This window comes from Pollachius pollachius (genome assembly GCF_949987615.1).
Source record: "Pollachius pollachius genome assembly, chromosome: 9".
NCBI lineage: Eukaryota > Metazoa > Chordata > Actinopteri > Gadiformes > Gadidae > Pollachius > Pollachius pollachius.
The window spans coordinates 8,583,223-8,605,102 of NC_136942.1; the positions used below are offsets into that span (position 1 = coordinate 8,583,223).

General features: G+C 48.0%; 1 protein-coding gene across 1 annotated transcript; it reads left to right on the forward strand.

Annotated features, from left to right (window-relative positions):
* The first annotated feature begins 586 nt into the window (after positions 1-586).
* fanci (FA complementation group I) lies at positions 587-21,880 on the forward strand. Its single transcript, XM_079743461.1, has 37 exons — positions 587-724; positions 1,588-1,660; positions 1,850-1,980; positions 2,330-2,483; positions 2,680-2,737; positions 3,087-3,128; positions 3,655-3,778; positions 4,136-4,221; positions 8,137-8,269; positions 8,477-8,554; positions 8,642-8,778; positions 10,351-10,534; positions 10,975-11,062; positions 11,232-11,362; positions 11,793-11,863; positions 11,967-12,081; positions 12,832-12,954; positions 13,101-13,169; positions 13,325-13,426; positions 13,507-13,701; positions 13,864-13,985; positions 14,531-14,689; positions 15,379-15,558; positions 15,689-15,861; positions 16,561-16,637; positions 16,743-16,859; positions 17,199-17,250; positions 17,340-17,467; positions 17,842-17,907; positions 18,222-18,306; positions 18,965-19,149; positions 20,701-20,757; positions 20,846-20,905; positions 21,104-21,166; positions 21,310-21,405; positions 21,523-21,624; positions 21,729-21,880. The coding sequence occupies exons 1-37, from the start codon at positions 629-631 to the stop codon at positions 21,798-21,800; spliced, it is 3,984 nt and encodes a 1,327-aa protein (XP_079599587.1). The 5' UTR covers positions 587-628; the 3' UTR covers positions 21,801-21,880.

Sequence of the window (21,880 nt, forward strand, 5' to 3'; positions counted from 1 at the left end):
CCAAGCACCTGTTCGTAATCATTGATAGGATGAACTGTTCATCCCTTCATAACATAATACTCCATCAGTCCAATAGATGGCGGTACAAACCTTAGGCGACGCACCAACATCTCCCACGAAGAACAAATCACTTGGAAATATTAATAAATACGTTTAATTGATAAAGCTAAATTATAAATATACAACGTTTATAAATTTCATCTGTCAGAAGATAATATAATATAAAAAAATACATATAATAACATATTCTGTTGGGCAGCTGACGTCAACCGGAAATCGCGTCGTTGCCAGGTTTGTCAAAAGAACGTATAAGACATATTTATGACTATATTTAAGATGTTTTTTCACATATGAAACATACGCAGGGCTTGTTAACACTTTTATCGAATGTAAGTTGTCGTTTAAACCACAGAGGATCCTATCGTACAACTTAAAAGTCAGAAAATAAGACACTGTTTACGATCTGAAAATACGAACCGCTTTGATACGGATCTGGCAACCGTAGCAGGAACATGTCTGGCGGGAGATTGTGAATAGGAAACCCCTGCAGACCATAACAATTGGTACAGAAACACAACATTTTCCTCCACGAAACTTGGTTGACCTTCCAGGTTGCTCCAAATTCACCATGAAAGCTGTGATGGACAAGATCCTGTCGCTGTCAGAAGGAGGAGACGGGCCGGGGGAGCTTCAGCAGTACCTGTCGTCCTTATCCAACGACCAGGTAACCTTTAAAGTTGTCACCATACATGATGCCTGCGTGTTGCGGTGACTTCGACTGGATGCCAGCACCGATTTAAAATGTTTTGCATGTATGTATGTAGGTAGGCAGGCAGGTAGGTAGGTAGGTAGGTAGGTAGGTAGGTAGGTAGGTAGGTAGGTAGGTAGGTAGGTAGGTAGGTAGGTAGGTAGGTAGGTAGGTAGGTAGGTAGGTAGGTAGGTAGGTAGGTAGGTAGGTAGGTAGGTAGGTAGGTAGGTAGGTAGGTAGGTAGGTAGGTAGGTAGGTAGGTAGGTAGGTAGGTAGGTAGGTAGGTAGGTAGGTAGGTAGGTAGGTAGGTAGGTAGGTAGGTAGTGTTACACCTTTCCTGTTCCTTGGCTCTCAGACCGTAGTCGGGGAGCACAGGGGAGACGTTCCCTCCAGGGCCGATGTCCTTTCGGGGGTAACACCCTTCACTATGACCGGCAGTGGGTCTGTTCACGGGTCGGTTCATAGGTCGGAAGACACGGGCACAGATTCTTGGCGTTTGGTACTTTATTTAACAGTACACGTATGCTCCAAAAACACAACCGGACTCATTTAGTTCCTCCTAGACTGACACTCGCTCACTCGCTCGTTCACTCATTCGTCGACTCATTCGCTGACGTCACTCACACACACACACAGACATTCTCACGCACACACATACGCCACTCTCATAACAGTAGGGTCAGGGGGTTGTCATAAATATATGGCCTGTTAAGCCCTTTGAGACTGTACGGGTGATTCAGGGCTAACAAATACAATTACATTGAATGATCTACAATGTAGGTGTCCCCCGACACATTCTGCTGCCTGACCTTTCACCCTTTGCCTCGTTCCTCTGCCAGCTGATCACAGTTCTCACCAACGCAGCACTGAAGGGGAAGAATATTGGAGCCACGATCAAAGGGATCTTCAAAGGTGAATGGCTCGAATCCCAAATAAAGTATAACTTTAGAGTCATATTTTTAGGTATTCACAGAGTATACGTGGATACCTATTGTTATTGTAGGGATCCTTCTTCATCATCCTCTTGTTTTAATTTTGAGTTGTTATTAAGTGCCCTTTTTCAAAACCTATTAAAATGTCCTTTATTTAACATTTAAACAGGGTCGCCCCACAATGACCCCAAAGGCTCGGGCAGGAGACTGCTCCTGTATCAGCACTGCATCCCACTGTGCGAGTCTGGGGATCTGCAGTCAGAGGTGGCGGCCGACATCATTGGTCTGCTCATGTTGGAGGTGAAAGTCTTCTTCGTGACCCAATAGGTGGATCTGACCTGACGGATCAATGCTGTCAACGGCCAATAAAACTGACCTTTGGACCTTTTTATTGTGTCGATGTATTGACACAGACCCCTGCAAGACATCACAGGGCTCTGTTTGCCTATTATCAGTCACTTTGGATAAAAGCTTCTAATAAATGTCGAAAATGTAAATGTGATTGTCTATCAGTAGCTTGTTTTCAACATGTTTCATTGATATCACTATGTCCTAATAGTTAATAACATGAACCTTACCTACCAACTATTTCCAATCAATCTTTGACTTGTACACTTTCACACTTTACGTTTCTTGTTTTTTGTGACAGGCTCAGAATCTATCCGGAGCATGTTTGGCAGAAGTGGCCTCCCATTTTGTGGAGGCCATCAAGTCGGGCAAGATGGCCAGTGGGAAGTCTCTGGAGCTGTTTCCTACCGTGCTGACGGCCCTGGCCGCCTGTGAATCACTGTCATTTGGCAAAGGTAACTATTGGTACAGCCCTCTTAGTTCGGCCCTAGCTCGGCCTAATCAAGATAGCTGCTTGGTGAATGAGGCCCATACAGCTATTTGCTGTGAAACTTCTGTTGTGTTTAGACATGTGTTTGTTCTTGTAGGGCTTGTATGAATTTAGTCCCACAAAGTGTCTTTGTAATTCCTCATGATTTCTCTTACTTCCAGGAGAACTGAGTGGAGAGGAGTACAAGAAGCAGCTCATCAACAGCCTCTGCTCCAGCAGGTGACCAGCTACTAAACGATTGTCTCCTCCACTACAGCTTCCGTCCACTGCACACTTGGCTCCTCATTGCTCACACATGTATCCTTAGTTCAGTTGGAGTTTAAGGGTTCTTAAGGGGAAATCTGTGGACTCTACTTCCGAGAATATAAGAATCTGTGTAAAAAACAAATCGAGATGAAATAGAGATGAGATTAGCGATACGGGCCTTGGTATACACAGCTGAGCTCTATGGCATACTATCCTAAGAAGTGTGTGTGTGTGTGTGTGTGTGTGTGTGTGTGTGTGTGTGTGTGTGTGTGTGTGTGTGTGTGTGTGTGTGTGTGTGTGTGGTGTGTGTGTGTTCATGCAGATGGGAGCCAAAGTGTGTGATCCATTTGACCACCATGTTTCGGTAAGTTTGCCCTCGTCACGTCGTATACCTCGTTTGTTGTCTATGTAACATGGTAATAACTGCTTACTAAATTATACTTAGTAATTTAGCAGATGCTTTCATCCAATGTAGTAAATTCAGTGAATTAAACTGAATTTTAAGACATGTTGTTAAGGAGCAGGTAGGAGTTGGACAGTACAAAGACATGTCAATAGGGAACAGGTAGGGGTAAGACACTACAGAGAAGTCATTACGGAGCAGGTAGGTGTAAGACAGTACAGAGACAGGTCATCAGGGAGCAGTTAGGGGTTAGACGGTGCAGAGACATGTCATTAGAGAGCATGTAAGGGTTGGATGGCACAGAGACAAGCAATTAAGGAGCATGTAGGGGTTAGACAGTACAGAGACAGGTCATTAATGAGCAGGTAGGGGTAAGGGCATCTTGCTCTATGGTGCCTACAGTTAGGCATTATTGAGGATATTATTATCAAACCCATAACCTTTTTCCTTAAACCCCTGTCTGGTCCATCTGGTGTCTCCTCTTCAGGGACGTCCCCTTGTCTCCAGAGGAGCTGCAGTTCCTGGTGGAGAAGGTTCTCAGGATGTTCAGCAAGCTGGAGCTACAGGAGGTCCCACCGTTGATCTACCAGCTGCTGCTGCTGTCTGCCAAGGTGTGCACGCACATGTAGCACCTTGTAACCGCTTCTCCGACGCTACACGGCCACACAGCAGGAGGAGGACCGGAGTCTCTACAGTCACTTGGCCATATTGTCTTTCTCATCTCAGGGTTGACGGTTCGAACCCCGTCAGTGGCAGGACTGAGGACTCTCCTCACGCTATCAGAGCGCTTGTTCTCATCACAATGTTCTGCCATAAGGAACTGGCCGTTGTTAACTTAAAGCTACCGCAGACAGCAGGAAATGCTTCATTTCTTACTGATGCAGCTATGCATCATTTGGGGAAAATAAGTTGTAATTGGTTACATGGAGACCGTTAAGTGGTTGTTGTCCATCCTACTCGTCTCTCAGGGCTGTAAGAAGCAGGTCCTGGATGGAATCGTCGGTTACTTTAATGAGCAAGACCTTCAGCAGAAAGATGAACAAGAGCGCGGAGAGTAAGTGATAAAAACATCACAGCTTCACACATATTTATGTATACACAGCATGCAAGCCTTATGTGCTTTTCTCTATGCATATTTGCTCTACTTACAAACAAACTTATTTTGTCGTGCATATTGGCCTTATTGTTCTGTGCTGTACTTTGTGTAAGAGATCTTTTATCTTATTATAGAAATAACATTTTCCCCCTGATCCATGAAGTCATCTGAGATCTTCAGGTGTTTAGAACACTGGTCCAGCCTTGGAGCTCTGGATCCCGGTGGAGCTGGTGTGTGTCGGTTACATTTACATTTAGGGCATTTAGCAGACGCTTTTATCCAAAGCGACTTACAATAAGTGCATTTGTTACAATAAGTACATTTGTCATAAGAAGTGAAACAATATATCGCTGTCGGTACAGTAAAGATGTTCTTAGAACCAAGTGCAAGTATTACAATCGCTAGGCTAACCCATTCCCCGTGTAAAGCAATGATAGCAGCTACTGTAGATGCTACACAATTAAGTACCTTGAATAAGTGCAATGTACAAGTGCCAGGACGTACAACATTCAATGGTGGCTGTGCATTGGTTTCTATGCAGAGTCGAGGTGAACTCTGAACAGGTGAGTTTTGAGTCTTTTGCGGAAGCTGGTGAGCGACTCTGCGATCCTGACATCGGTAGGGAGCTCGTTCCACCACTGAGGTCCCAAAACAGAGAAAAGTTGTGACTTCGCTGATCGACCTTTGCTTGCTCTTAGCGATGGCGGTACCAGACGTCCAGCTGAGGTAGTTGAGCGGAGGGATCGAGCTGGGGTGTGTGGCTTTACTAATGCTTGGAGGTAGGCAGGGGCAGTTCCATCGACTGCCTTGTATGCCAGTACCATCATCTTGAATCTGATGCGAGCTATTACAGGGAGCCAGTGGAGGTCTCGAAAGTGGGGGGTTACATGTGAGAACTTTAGTAGGTTGAACACGAGGCGCGCTGCCGCATTCTGGATGCGCTGCAAGGGTTTAATCGCAGAGGCAGGGAGTCCAGCCAGGAGCGAGTTGCAGTAGTCGAGGCGGGAGATGACCAGTGATTGGACTAGAAGCTGAGCTGCTTCCCTTGTGAGGAAGGGCCGGATCCTGCGGATGTTGTAAAGTGCAAATCTGCAGGATCGGGCCACCGCAGTGATGTTTGCGGTGCAGCATAACTGATTATCCAACACTACACCAAGGTTTTTGGCAGTTGGAGAAGGAGATACAGTGATGTTCTCAACAGTGACCAGTAAGTCCATGTGTGGGCAATTCCTGGTATTAGGAGGAGCTCAGTCTTGTTGAGGTTAAGCCTCAGGTGATGGGCAGTTGTCCAGGTGCTGACTTCTGCCAGACATTCAGATATGCGTGTTGCAATCAGGGCTTTGTCAGATGAGGGAAAAGAGAGAAATAGCTGAGTGTCGTCAGCATAGCAGTGATAGGAAAAGCCGTGGGATGTAATTACAGAGCCCAGAGATCTGGTGCAGAGGGAGAACAGAAGAGGCCCCAGTACAGAGCCTTGAGGGACACCTGTATCAAGCGTGCAAGGTTTGGACAAGGAGCCATTCCATGTTACCAGATAAGTGCGATTCATCAGGTAGGATGTGAACCAGGAAAGGGCAGATTCAGCTATGCCAAGTTCGGCGAGAGTGGCGAGGAGGATCTGGTGGTTCACAGTGTCAAATGCTGCAGACAGGTCAAGGAGAATGAGAACCGATGAGAGGGACGAGGCTCTGGCCGCACGGAGGGACTCAGTCACCGCGAGGAGAGCCGTCTCAGTGGAGTGTGCTTTTTTGAAGCCTGACTGGTGAGGGTGAAGCAGGTTGTTAGATGAGAGATAGGAGGACAGTTGGTTAGCGACGGCACGTTCCAATGTTTTAGAGAGGAATGAAAGAAGAGATACCGGTCTGTAATTCTGGATGTCAGTGGTATCAAGGGTTGGTTTTTTGAGGAGAGGCTTTATTCTGGCAGTCTTGAAAGACATTGGAACAATGCCAGAAGTGAGGGAGGAGTTAATAAGTGCGGTGAGAAATGGCAGGATGTCGTTTGACACAGCCTGGAGGAGGGAGGAAGGGATAGTGTCAAGGGGGCAGGTGGTGGCATGGTTAGATGTTATAATTCTGTTGACCTCGTCTGAGGTGAGAGGGATGAATTGGGTAAAGACCGAGGTGGGGGTGGGGGGAGGGAGGATGGTGGCAGTGATAAAAGAGGAGCTAATGTCCTTTACTTTCTGGGTAAAGTAGGTAACAAAGTCATCAGCAGTGAGGCAGGAAGGAGGAGGAGGGGAGGGAGGGTTGAGGAGGGAAGAGAACAAGGAAAACAGTTTCCTGGGGTTTGAGGCGGAGGAGTTCAGTTTGGTCCGGTAGAAGGCAGATTTGGCTGTTGACACAGCGGAGGTAAAATCTGAGAGAAGAAAGAGATAGTGAGATAGATCATTAGGACAGTCTGATCTCTTCCATTTCCTCTCAGCTGCCCGCAACTCTGCTCTATGGGTCCGCAGAGATTCAGACAGCCAAGGAGGGGGGGGTGAAGATCGCGCCGGACAGGAGTGGAAGGGACAGAGGGAGTCCAAAGAGGAGGAGAGGAAGGATAGCAGAGTGTCAGAGGATTCCTCTGTGGATAGTTGAGAGAATTGTTCAATAGAAGGTAGTGAAGACAGAACAGTTGAGGCAAACGTAGAGGGAGAGAGCGTTTTGAGGTTGCGGCAGGTGGTGACAATGTGGGGACTAGAGAGGAGGGGGGGAGAGGACTTTAAGGGGAGAGAAAAAGCAACAAAGTGATGGTCAGACACGGGGAGTGGGGTAACAGAGAGAGCAGAGGTGCCACAGGACCTTGTGAATATCAGGTCAAGCTGGTTCCCTGCCCTGTGTGTGGGAGGAGAAGGGGATAGTGTTAAGTCAAAGGTGGCAAAAAAGTTGGTTAATTCAGGTGAGTGCAACTTCTCTGGCAGGATGTTAAAGTCGCCAAGTATAACGAGTGGTGTGCCATTTTCAGGAAAGCAGCTGTCATCCATTTCGTTATAGAACTCACGAAGGGGACCAGGGGGACGGTAGATTACCACAATGAAGAGGTTAATAGGAAGGGTGACAGTGACAGCGTGGAGTTCAAATGCAGATCTGGCCAAGTGTTCTAGTGGAAGGACCTGATAGGACCACATCGGAGAGATGAGGAGTCCGGTCCCTCCTCCTCGCCCCGAAGGTCTAGGGGTGTGTGAGAATGAGTAAACAGTGGAAAGGGCAGCAGGAGTGGCAGAGTTCTCTGGAGTTATCCAGGTCTCTGTCAGGGCCAGGAAATGGAGGGTATTGAGGGACGCGTAGGCCGAAATAGAGTCTGCCTTTTTGACCGCTGACTGGCAATTCCAGAGTCCTCCCATCACTTCAAGGTCAGTGATGGCGAGGGTGGGTAAATGGCATAGATTGGATGGGTTACGACGCCGAGCAGAGGATCTATTGTGGCGTCGTCTATGAGTAGAGATTCTAACGATAATTGAAGTACGTCACATAACTACAATACCGTGGCCTCTAAGATCTTCCTCGGGGGACTCCCACAGAGAGACTCCCTTAGTCTTTGTTTCCCGGGTCTTCGTTTACTGGGTCCTGACGCTACTAACACTTAGCATTTAAATGCACATGGTAGCTCAGGCAGCCTTAGCTTCGCCCAGTCAATCAAGCCCATTGTTCACACCTTGTGACCGAAACTAGACTCAACGACCTTACTATCAACAACAACACAGCAAAAACCAACACTACAGAAACTAGGGTTAAAGTTAGTACAACCAATTGCAATGCCAAACACTAGAATTCTTACCTTCAAGACTCACCACAGCTAGATATGAGACAACCTTCTTAAAGACAAAATGTGATGTAACGGTTAGGGGTGTGTGTGCGTGTGCTGGCTCTAACGCAGCGCTGTGTGCAGGAGCATGGAGCTGGAGGTGCAGGCCATCCCCAAGGACCAGCTGAGGCATGTGGAGGGCACCGCCATCCTCCACATCGTCTTCGCCATCCGCCTGGACCACGACCTCGGGAGGGAGTTCCTCAAAAGCCTAAAGGTCACGGCCTATTCAAGTCGTTTATTTGATTCCTTCCACTGTTCTCTACTATCTCCCTCCCCTGTTCACCACTACATCGGTGAGATCCCTCCCCTGTTCACCACTACATCGGTGAGATCCCTCCCTCCCTCCCCTGTTCGGCAGTACAGTACACCGTCCCTGTGAACGGACTCATCATTCTGACGGTCTTAATAACTTCCTCTGCAGTTATCCTACGGAGACCTGTGTCCTTTCGGCGTGGCGCTGTTGCTTTCAGTGGCCCGCATCCAGCGATACGAGGACCAGGTAAGACTTCCTGACCCCTCAAACATCCACATCACTCAGCTGTCTTTGCTTGCACATTCCTGATTGTGTGCCACTTGCGTCGGGCAGGTGTTCGACCTCCTTAAAGGGGCCATCACCAACAGCTTCAGAGACGAGCTCCTGAAGCAGGGCTCCAAGCTGCTGAAGGACCTGTTCCCCCAGTGCTGCGGCGTGGCCCAGATGATCCGCGACACCGTCAGCAACAGGTCTGGGAAACTAACCCAACAACCCGATTCAGACGTTGTGTTACTTAAAAGACAGCCATCTCTCTCTCTCTCTCTCTCTCTCTCTCTCTCTCTCTCTCTCTCTCTCTCTCTCTCTCTCTCTCTCTCTCTCTCTCTCTCTCTCTCTCTCTCTCTCTCTCTCTCTCTCTCTCTCTCTCTCTCTCTCTCTCTCTCTCTCTCTCTCTCTCTCTCTCTCCATACATACATACATACATACATACATACATACATACATACATACATACATACAGTGTTGGGAAGGATACTATTAAAATGTATTCAGTTACAGAATACATGCCAAGAAATGTAATATGTAACATATTGCATCACTCAATCTGAGTATTGTATTCTGAATACTTGGATTAGTTCCACATTGAATTGCATTTTATAAGTGTAGGAATACGGCATCAAATCCTGCTTACTAAAAAGGCCTATTCTGGTGTGTTCTTCTGTTCCAACTGGCAGAATGTGTTAGGCCCAAGTCTCCCTGAAAATGCAATATACATTATAATTTGCTGTAGAGAAATTATTATTACATTAATGCTGGAGGGGAGGGGGAAGCTCGGGCCAGTCTTTTATTTGGGGTGGCTCTTGATTGTCAAAAACTTTCATTTTAAAACTCACGCACCGCGTCACTCAGAGCGGCCGTTTTCCCGCAGCCCATCAGGCCATAAACAATGGATTGAATAAAAGTTCTTCATGACACTAATAATGTCTTATGATAATCCCATGTTATTTGAATGGGTGCTTAGATGTTGTGCGATGTGTCATGATTATCTGAGGGGGTTCGGGACATGTTTTTAGTGCAAATGACAGAAAGAAAAAAAAAAAGAAATCTAATTGTCATTTTAGGCAATCATTTATTTAGGCAAACCGTAGCATTTTAAGTGCATTATTTATTTATACTATGAAAATATATGACTTTAAATAAAAATAATAAGTCAAAATTAGACCAAAATAATAATGGATCTATTTCAGCCGTCTTTAGACCATTTCTAGACATTGCATAAGCATACGCCCCTTACCAGGGGCGTAGCTACTGACTCCCCCTGGCCCCCAAGTGGCTACGTAGCCACTTGGGGGTCGGGAGAGGGGGGGGGTAGCAGCGGAATGGCCATCCTCTGAATGCCCCCCCCGACCCCCCCTGGTCCCCAAGTGGCTTCGCCCCTGATAAGGGGCGTATGTTTATGCAAAATATATGACCAACAGTTGAACTGACCAATTTTTCCTTTTCAGTGTCTTTATTTATTCAGCTGTTAAAAGTGGTAAAATAGATTAACATAAAATATTCTTTTTCTGTAAAGAATTTATTCCGTTACTCCCCAACACTGTGTATGTATGTATGTATATATATATATATATATATATATATATATATATATATATATATCCATATCCATATCCATATCTCCATGCATCTATTTCTATATTAGCTAAATATTCTACAGTAATTTCATTTTATTTCCATATCTTTTTAATACATTTGGGTTGTTTGTGCGTTCAATACCGCAGCGGGGCTTCCCCTCTCATTATTCCTTCCCTTTGCCCAATCAGTGTGTTCGGCTGGGACCATGTGACCCAAGGCCTGGTCCAGTTGGGCTTCTTCCTCATGGACACGTTTGGGCCCAAACCAGGGCCGTTCAGGAAGCCTGCCGAGTCGGGGCCCTCTGGTGCAGCCAGGACCCCCGCCCAGCAGGCCTGTCTGCTGGGGAGACAGGTCCTCCTGGAGGGCTTCAAGGTGTGGAGCCCATGGATATGGTTACCTTTGGTGGACATGATGGATGTCTTCTGCACTTATTTCATGTCAACTTCATCAAGTTATTTTAATATTAGTATTTATTTATTGATTGGGTTAGGGTTAACGATGGATTAATGTTTTCTGAACTTATTTCATGTCTTATCTGAGTTAAAGTAATATTTGTATTTATTGATGGGGTTAATGATTGAACAATGTCTTACGTACTTTTTCATGTAATCTTTGTAAATCAATTATAATATAAGAAGTGATGATTGATAAATAATTCTGTACTTTTTAATGTGGGCAGTGGGCAAGTCAGATTGACGGGTGTGTGAGTGTCAATTTGTTTTAGGGTTAGTTTGTTATAATAATTTATACTTTATGAATCAAAGTATTTATGATTCATAATATTGTCTGAAACATCTGCTTAACTCCTTCAGATTCATGAGCCCATCCGAGGGGAAATATTAGAGCAGGTGTTGAATCGATTGGTCACCAAGACGGCCTCCCCTGTGCACCACTACATAGGTGAGATCATCCCTCCCTCCCCCGTTCACCACTACATAGGTGAGATTATTCCTCCCTCCCCCGTTCACCACTACATAGGTGAGATCTCAACCACTGAGACGCATTCCTGGGCAGAATGTTTCAACTGTGTTGTGATTCTTTCTTGCGGTTGTCTTTCTTCTGTGGGCAGACCTGTTCTCTGACATCGTGGTCTCTGCTCCCATGATCCTCCTGGAGTCGGCGTCTAAAGTGACGGAGACGTTTGACCATCTCTCCTGCCTCCCGCTGGCCACAGTGCAGGGTCTGCTCAAAGCAGTCCAGGTACGTTACAGATGGCGACGCAGATGGACTGAGGGACATGCACCTTGCATGCTATCAGACACCATAGGGAGCTGCTTGTCATGACTCTAGGGTCGGATTCCAAACAGTATGTCTGAGGTGATTTGTCTCGTGCTTCCTACTAAATCTCCAGGTGTTTTCCTCGATCACCCTTTGACCCAACTGTTATAATTATCAAATTGCTTAAATTCCTTAATCGTCCACTGAATTGTTTCAGAGACTGAGGACACATCAGTCGCCATGTTTACATATACAGGCTGATCATGCCTCCCGCCGACATATACCAACCGTGATTGCCTTTGAAGTCTGAAGGTTGTGATTGGTCCAGATCGTCAGCTGTAGACTTATAAGCTTGAGCGATGAAAGGTTTTGGAGCGGAGCGTTGATGTTCTACGGGTTTTGACTTTTCCAGCCGTTGCTGAAGGTCAGCATGTCCCTGAAGGATTCTCTGATCCTGGTCCTCCGCAAGGCCATGTTCTCCAGGTAAAAACATGCACACCTTACTACTGCTAGCCACTGGCTGATGAATCCCCTCTTAACACCTAAATAACCACTTCATCTGCCATATGTACTCCGTGTCATTCAGTCAGCTGGATGGCAGGAAGTCTGCAGTGACCGGCTTCCTGCTGCTGCTGAAGAACTTCAAAGTGCTGGGAAGCCTCGCCTCCAGCCAGGCCAGCCAGGGCATCTCCTCCAGCCAGGTAGGGTCTAGTACAGCCTACCCCAGCCAGGTAGAGTCTCCTCCGGCCAGGTAGGGTCTACCCCAGCCAGGTAGAGTCTATTCCAGCCAGGTAGTCTACTCCAGCCAGGTAGAGTCTACTCCAGCCAGGTAGAGTCTACTCCAGCCAGGTAGAGTCTACTCCAGCCAGGTTGAGTCTACTCCAGCCAGGTTGAGTCTACTCCAGCCAGGTTGAGTCTACTCCAGCCAGGTTGAGTCTACCCCAGCCAGGTTGAGTCTACCCCAGCCAGTGTAAGCCCACCCCATCCAGGTTGAGTCTACCCCAGCCAGGTAGAGCCCACCCCAGCCAGGTACAGCCCACCCCAGCCAGGTACAGCCCACCCCAGCCAGGTACAGCCCACCCCAGCCAGGTACAGCCCACCCCAGCCAGGTACAGCCCACCCCAGCCAGGTACAGCCCACCCCAGCCAGGTAGAGCCCACCCCAGCCAGGTAGAGCCCACCCCAGCCAGGTACAGCCAACCCCAGCCAGGTACAGCCAACCCCAGCCAGGTACACCCCAACCGCAGCCAGGTTGTAAAATGTTGCCCTTAGCCCGGCCCGGGCCAGGTCTGCTGGAGATCTGTCTGAATGGGAGGGGAACCCAAAATTAATAACCCAGAGCTGTCGGAAGCGTCTGGTTCCCAGGCGAAGTCAGAACCCGTGGTGGGCAAACCCAGGTCATAGGGTGAGCTAAAGGAGGGAGCGTTGTGTTGAAAGTTGTCTTCCCTGTAGATCCAAGTCGACGTCCACTCCCGCTACAACTCGGCCGCCAACGAGGCCTTCTGCCTGGAGATCCTGAGCGGCCTGCGGCGTTGCCTAGGGCAACAGGCCGACGTGCGTCTCATGCTGTACGAGGTAGGACCCGCCTTCCCGCCCCAGTGCTCTGTTCGTCCTCACGTTCACTCATTGGGCGTACGCTTTCATTCAGAGTGGAACCAAGTGGCTGATGCTCAGCGATTTGGAGGACATTGTCCTTTGTTTGATTGCTTTTCTCTGTGAAGGGTTTCTATGATGTACTGCGTCGGAACTCTCAGCTCGCTAGTTCCATCATGCAGACCCTGCTGTCACAGGTATGTGGTACACACACACACAGACAAACACACTATAGCCACTGGGCTAAATATACTATAGATACTATGGGTGTAAAGGTCTCAATATGGGAAGGCAAGGAATTGTGACACATCTTGGGTCTCACCGTCTCTGGTTTATACGTGTGTGCGCCTAGTTGAGACGCTACTACGAGCCGGAGCAAGACCTCATGCCTCCGGTCAAACTGGAGCCCTGCATCACAGCTCAGGGGGACCAAGTCTTCCTGCAGGAACCCCTGGTATGTTTCAAAATAAAAGCCCCCCCCCAAACGTCCATAGTAGTTTCTGCTGCTAAGACGCGTCCCTCTCCCTCTCCCAGGGCCACCTGCTGAGCTGTACCGTGCACAGCCTGCTCTGGCTGCAGAGCCAGCGGCCGGTGGCCAGGCCCAACGACAGTGACGATGAGGAGGAGGAGGAGGATGACGAAGAGGGCGGGTACAAGTCTGAGCTGATGGCCATCCTGGACAGCGTGACGCGCCGCCTGGTGAAGAGCGAGCTGGAGGACTTCGAACTGGTGCATGTTGAGGCTTCATAATGGAGTGAAGTGTGTGTGTGTGTGTGTGTGTGTGTGTGTGTGTGTGTGTGTGTGTGTCTCAATAAATAAAATTAAGAACGCTACATTAGCATTATATTAGTATATTGATGAATGAGCGCAGTACCTCTCTGTGTCCACCAGGACAAGTCGGCAGAGTTCTCCACCACGTCGAGCGTGGGGGTGAAGAACAGCATCTATGCTGTGCTGGTGATGGGCGTGTACGAGGTTCTGCTGGAGTACAACTTCACCAAGGCCAACTACAGGTACGGCTGTGACTCCGTAGCGACAGACTCAACACGAAGGGGGAAGGCCGCAGCATTGATACTGATTTGGGGCTCCTGCGCAACGTGTCATCACACTTAATGTACACTAGAGGGCGATGTTTCAGCCAACCAAACGAAGATCGCAAAAATAAAGTCACCTTTTTTCAAACATTTCCATTTTGTGGATATAAACGGTGCTAGTTAACAGAGCTTCAATAGCACAAAATATGTATTTTATGTAAATGGACTGCATTTATATAGCGCCTTTCTAACCAGTGGCCACTCAAAGACATTCAAAAAATATTCACCCATTCATGCACACATTCACACACCAAATGCGGTGTCAACCATGCAATGTGCCAGCCAGTTCGTCAGGAGCAGTCAGGGTTAGGTGCCTTGCTAATGGAAACCTATTAGCAAGGCCTTGGAACGCCTCGGTTCTCCTCATGTTCTTGGGCGTCTCATGTCCAGCGTTCTGTCTCCGCCTGCCCCTGCCCCTGCATAGTGCCAGGGTTTAATCTGGCGTTGTAACCCCCCCCCCATAGTAAAAGTGGTCTGGAGGAGCTGCTGGAGCTGTTTCAGGGCTACCAGAAGCTAGCAGAGATCCTGAAGGAGAAGTCAGGAAAGGGCCGCGCCTCGGCCAAACCCCCCCGCAGTCTGCTGTCCATGGGCTTCGTCTGCACGCTGCTCACCACGCTGTTCAGGTACACCACACCCCTGGAGTATTAATACATAGTACAGTATTAATACTCCCAGCTCACCACGCTGTTCAGGTACACCACACATCTGGAGTATTAATACTCCCAGCTCACCCCACTGTTAAGGTACACCACACACCTGGAGTATTAATACTCCCAGCTCACCATGCTGTTCAGGTACACCACACACCTGGAGTATTAATACATAGTACAAAATTAATACTCCCAGCTCACCACACTGTTAGGTACAACACACACCTGGAGTATTAATACATAGTACAGTATTAATACTCCCAGCTCACCACGCTGTTCAGATACACCACATGCCTGGAGTATTAACATATAGTATAGTATTAATACTCACAATTCTTCAGTAAGAACATACACTTACCAGTACAGACCCAGTAAAGTATTAATACTGTATTATTATTAGTATTAATGTTTAGTTTAGTTATTTTATAATGTTTCTTTTCTTGAACCTCTGGTAACACATACATTGTTCTTTAATGTTAATTAAGTGGACATTATTTGGTGGATATCCAGATTGGAGGATTTCTGAACACACCTCTCTCTGAACCTTGTAAAGTGACGTAGAAGCGTCTAGACCCAGAGGAGCGACACGACGCGGGCTAGGGTCAGTACCGGAGCCCACAGCACTGACCCCAGCCCGCGACGTGTTGCTCCGTGTCCCCCAGGGACAGCACCCTGAGCCGCGAGGAGGGGTTGAGCGTGCTGCGCTCCAGCTCGGACTTCCTGCGCTACGCGCTGGCCGTGGCGCTGCAGAAGATCCAGCAGCTGGAGGACAGCGGGCACACGGATGGCCCCGACGGACACGCCCCCGACAAGACCTTCGGCTTTCTGTGTGACCTCACTGGGTAACCACGACAACCACACCCGCCGCCACGCCCATAACGGCCTCCGTCTGGGCTCACAGGCTGTCACCAGCCTATGGATATAAGGCCCGGCTTTGGACGTCTGTCTGTCTGCCTGTCTGTCTGTGTGTAGGGTGCTGATGTGGCGCTACACCAACATCCCGGGGGCGGTGGAGGCGGAGGGGAAGAAGGAGAAGCGCTGCAGCCTGTCCCAGATGTGTCTGGAGGGTCTGCTGCGGATCTTCACCACCTGCACCCAGCGCTACCCCGACAGGACGGCCCAGCTGCTCTCCACCATGTCCACAGGTGGGACACACACACACATACGGACACACACACACTAGGGCTGCTTGATTATGGAAAGAAATCATAATCACGATTATTTTGGTCAACATTGAAGTCATGATTATTCAAACGATTATCTTTGAGTTTGAAAACATGTATTTATTCTGCAACTCTCCCCAAAAAACACTTTTGCCTTAAAATAAATACACAAAATGGTCCAAAAGAAAATGTTCAAATCTAAAATAATGCACAGATATATATCCTGCTGTTCAGCTGCACTTTCTATAAATAATTGAATATAAAAAAAAATAAAATTTGATTTACATCCAGCCCTAATACACACACATTCATAAAACATAAAACATAGACATGCGCACGCACAATCCTGCACACACACATAAAAGCAGTTCATGTTTCTGATTCTGACGCCATGAACTGGTTTTGTGTTTGTGTTACATAATATAGACATGCATACAGTAGACTTGCACACGCACAATCTTGCAAAAACAAACAAAACCAGTTCATGCCATCAGATTCTGACGCCATGTGCGGCCATCAACTGGTTTTGTGTTAGTTGTATCTTGCACAATAGTGCCACACACACAACAACCACCAACAAGCTGCATTGTGCAAGGATATAAGCCCACAAATACCATCACAATCCAAAACATACCAGGTCAGTAATCCGTGTGTAGTAAAGGTTGGTTTCTGTTGGAGCAGATACGACCTCAGACGACCCAGAGCCCAACGCAGACGACATCACTGAGATCTCCTTCTTCTACATCCGGCAGTTCCAGGTCTGCTCACATAGTCGCACACTCCCTGATGTCTTTAGTTTTAGATGCATACCGCTCCTCCGTATAAGAGTGCTTGATTGGGTGCGTTCTCTTCACTGTCCACAGAGGGCGCTGTTCACCCAGCTGAGTGGTGCAGAAGAGGAGTTCAACAGCAAGGAGGCTCAGCTTTTGGTCAGCATTTTGAGTGTGCTCTCCCGCCAGCTAGAGCCCTCCTCCCAGCAGGTACGCTCAAGACCCAGATTCATATAATAGAGAGTACTGCCAAAGAACAGCTCTGGTGCTACAATTGAATGATTACAAATGTTGTTTATTGCCTCCTTGAGGCAAATAAAGCCTTATTCTATTAAAGCAAGCGTAGGTTATCTGGAGAAACCAGCAAGAATAAGCAACATTTTGAATGTATCCGGCTCAAAAAATTCACACCCCTACCTCAAACAAATATGACCTAAAATATAATGCTTCTAAAATACTTAGCCTACCCAAGCTTTAAAACATCTATCTCTCAACAATGCAGCGCAACACCTCATTGTTAATGACATACCTAATGTTTATCCAATCCAGTTTGTTTCAATGATCACTTGGACTGTGAAAATCTGCAAGGAGGCTAGTTTCGGTGAGTCTTTACTTTCCTGACATTTTCTGCCAGGGGTCCATTATTAAGGTCTCCTCACTCTGTGATGTCTGTCGCCCTGTCTCTTACAGAGGACATTGCCTTCACCAAGGGCTTGCTTTCCTTGCTCTTTGGCTTGCATGTGCTGTATAAGAGTCCTGTCAGCCTGCTGCTGGAGCTGTGTCAAGACATCCACAGCCAGATGGGCGATATCGACCAAGTACGTTGCATTCACTCACTAACTATCAAGAGGTTTCATCACAAACCCTTCATTGTGGTACATTGTACTTAAAGGTCAGATGAAGGCAGAATAGAACGAGTATCTGAGGACACCAGGTTGACTGTTGAACGGTTAGCACCGTTTACATTTACATTTAGGGCATTTAGCAGACGCTTTTATCCAGAGCGACTAAAAATAAGTCTATTTCCTTTAAGAAAGAGGAACAATATATCACTGTCGGTACATTAAGGATGTTCATAGAACCAAGGTCCAAGCACTAACAATTGTTAGGTTAACCCATTCCCCGTATACAACAAAGATAGCAGGTTAAGATAAGAGGGCTCCAACCTTCAGGAGTCTGTTTCTCCTGACAGGATGTGGAGGTGGAGACACAGTCCAACTTCTGTATCGTGAACCTGAAGACGGCCTCCACTGCAGTGGTGAGTTTGGGTTTGTTTGGCTCGGTTCCTAACAGTTTGATAGCGTTTGTAGTCATCGACGTGCTTTGTGTCCCGTAGCTTTTGTTCCTAATTGTTTAACAGTGTGTGAAACTATTGAGGTGCTGTGCATCCCATAGCTTCTGTTACTGATAGCTTAATAGCGTTTGTAAGCATTGAGGTGCTGTGCATCCCATAGCTTCTGTTACTGATAGTTTAATAGGGTTTGTAAGCATTGAGGTGCTGTGCATCCCATAGCTTCTGGTCCTAATTGTTTAACAGCGTTTGTAGCCATTGACGTGCTGGGTGTCCCATAGCTTCTGATCCTGGCTCAGGTGGACAAGGTCCTGGATGAAGTGGACTGGCTGATCGCCAAGAAGAAGGCCGACCGACCCAGCGCTGGTGAGGAGGAGCCCTTTATTACTGTTCCATGATCATCACGTTGCCTCCAGAACACCCCCAAACATCTATAATCACACCTGTCCTTTGTACCTCCCTTCACCATTATAAAAAAAATACAAATAATTGATGCTATTTTGTCAAATCACAACTAAAAACGACACCAAGTGATGGCGCAGTGTTGGGCCTGCAGAATTCTCACAGGAAAGCAGGCATGTGTGTGTGTGTGAGTTAATGGGACATGTGTGTTTGTGTGTTAATGCCTGCTTGTGTGTGAATGCATGCATGTGTGTTAATGTGTGACTTGTATGTATGAGTGAATGCGTGTGTTTGTATTTAACTGTTTGTGTATGTTAATGCATGACGTGTGTTAATGCGTGACGTGTATGTTAATGCGTGCGCTAATGCGTGCGCGTGTTAATGCGTGCGCGTGTGTTAATGCGTGCGCGTGTGTTAATGCGTGCGTGTTAATGCGTGCCTGTGTGTTAAGGCATGACGTGTGTGTTAATGCGTGCATGTGTGTTAATGCGTGCATGTGTGTTAATGCGTGCATGTGTGTTAATTTGTGCGCGTGTGTTAATGCGTGCGCGTGTGTAAATGCGTGCGCGTGTGTAAATGCGTGCGCGTGTGTTAATGCGTGCCTGTGTGTGCACGTGTCCAGGTGAGGGCCCCCTGACGGCCCCTCCTCAGGACCCGGTGGAGAAGGCCATGACCCTGCAGCTAGGCACCCTGCTGACGGCGCTCAACGAGCTGGTGCAGACCGCCCTGCTCCCCGGGGGAGGCACCGACACCCTGCTGCGGGCGCTCAGTCGCACCTACACCACCCTAACCACCCTGGTCAAATACGTGAGTCACCTACACCACCCTGGTCAAATACGTGAGTCACCTACACCACCCTCACCACCCTGGTCAAATACGTGAGTCACCTACACCACCCTGGTCAAATACGTGAGTCACCTACACCACCCTGGTCAAATACGTGAGTCACCTACACCACCCTGGTCAAGTACGTGAGTCACCTACACCACCCTGGTCAAATACGTGAGTCACCTGCACCACCCTGGTCAAATATGTGAGTCACCTACACCACCCTGGTCAAATACGTGAGTCACCTAAACCACCCTGGTCAAATACGTGAGTCACCTACACCACCCTGGTCAAATACGTGAATCACCTACACCACCCTCACCACCCTGGTCAAATACGCGAGTCACCTACACCACCCTGGTCAAATACGTGAGTCACCTACACCACCCTGGTCAAATACGTGAGTCACCTACACCACCCTGGTCAAATACGTGAGTCACCTACACCACCCTGGTCAAATACGTGAGTCACCTGCACCACCCTGGTCAAATACGTGAGTCACCTACACCACCCTGGTCAAATACGTGAGTCACCTGCACCACCCTGGTCAAATACGTGAGTCCCCTACACCACCCTGGTCAAATATGTGAGTCACCTACACCACCCTCACCACCCTGGTCAAATACGTGAGTCACCTACACCACCCTGGTCAAATACGTGAGTCACCTACACCACCCTGGTCAAATACGTGAGTCACCTACACCACCCTGGTCAAATACGTGAGTCACCTACACCACCCTGGTCAAATATGTGAGTCACCTACACCACCCTCACCACCCTGGTCAAATACGTGAGTCACCTACACCACCCTGGTCAAATACGTGAGTCACCTACACCACCCTGGTCAAATACGTGAGTCACCTACACCACCCTGGTCAAATACGTGAGTCACCTACACCACCCTGGTCAAATACGTGAGTCACCTACACCACCCTGGTCAAATACGTGAGTCACCTACACCACCCTGGTCAAATATGTGAGTCACCTACACCACCCTCACCACCCTGGTCAAATACGTGAGTCACCTACACCACCCTGGTCAAATTCGTGAGTCACCTACACCACCCTGGTCAAATACGTGAGTCACCTACAACCCCCTGGTCAAATACGTGAGTCACCTACACAACCCTCACCACCACCTGGTCATTTACGTAAGTCACCTACACCACCCTGGTCCAATATATTGGTCATCCTCTACACCACCCTCGAATGTGTGCAGAACTCCACCTCCCTGGCCCAGCCAGTAGGGGAGCAACTATGAAACCTGGGGAAACTATAACAATGAAAGCGTTTGCTTTTGAGAACAAAAATCAACCCCTTGACGAACGTGAACCGTTGTCAGCTAAGAGCCCCGCGACTAAGTATTATTCTAATAGACTACCAGGGCATAGCCCTGAGAAGCAAAACAAAGGTTGAGAAATGGTAGTTTACTGACGTGTTCACCAGTCACACTGAGAGCAGAGGGGCTAGCACCCTCTACTGGCCAGGCCTCCAGTCTAAGCAGCCTGGTTTCTCCCCCATTTGTTTCAGTACATACAGGTGTGCACCAGCCAGCCGGGGGCGCTGCCAACCAGGTTCGAGAAGCTGGTGGGTTTGAAAAACGTAGAGAATAGGTTTCAAGTCACCGTCGCTCGTTAAATGGGTTTCTCACCGTGTGAACGTTTCCTTGCTACAGGTGAAGCTATCTGGGTCTTACCTCACGCCTCAGTGCTACTCATTCATCACCTTTGTCCAGGTATGTGAACATAAAAGATTAAGATTGAAGTCACCATAGAAACTTTATTTTGTTACAATTGTGAAACATTTCTGGGATCCTAAACATCGTAGCTCTGTATAGAACTGACACTATTGTGCATTGCGTACCGCCAGTTCTATACAGAGCCACTGAAATCTCGTGGACACTGAGGTCTGTCTCAACCCTCTCTGCCTCTAGAATGGAGAACTGGCCGGGGACGATAAGAAGAAAAAGAGGAGGGATGAAGCCAGCTTGATCACCGTAAGAAAGACAAATCGTCACCCAAACACGACCACATTAGTCCGAAAAACACACTTTAATCCTTAAGTAGGCGTACAGCACAACAACGTCAGGCAGGTGCTGAAGGATTGCTTAAGGCCATCGTGTTATAATGTCTTCAACAGGCCAAGCTCCTCAGAGAGACCAAGGCCATTCCAAAATTAATCTTCAGCATCGAACAATACGAGAAATTCCTCATCACGCTTTCCAAGAAGTCAAAGGTACCTGAGCTGCATGAGACATAACCATGTAACATAATAACAACCGAACCGATGCCGTTTTCCACTTGTGTCCTTTTCATAGCTGCCGACGGTTTGTGACTTGATGTTTGTCTCCAGGTCAATCTGATGCAGTACATGAAGCTCAGCACCTCCAGAGACTTCCGCATCAACGCTGCCACACTGGACGCAGCGCTGCAGGAGCAGGACGCCAGCCAGCAGGTATAACCCTTCAGCACAACAACAATACAAACATCTGTTTTACTAGCCCGGTGGGACAGTAGGGTAAGGGATTAAACCTCTGAGCTCTCCCGCCCTGTTGACAGAGTCAGGAGGCCTCGCAGGAGGCAGAGGACACCCCCCCACAACCACAGAAAAAGAAGAGGAAGAAGCAGTGAGCAGCAGCTCCCTCCTCCACTGGTTCTAGAGTCTCTCGTCTCCCCTCCTGGTCTGTCCCACCGGGCACGCCTTGTAAAAG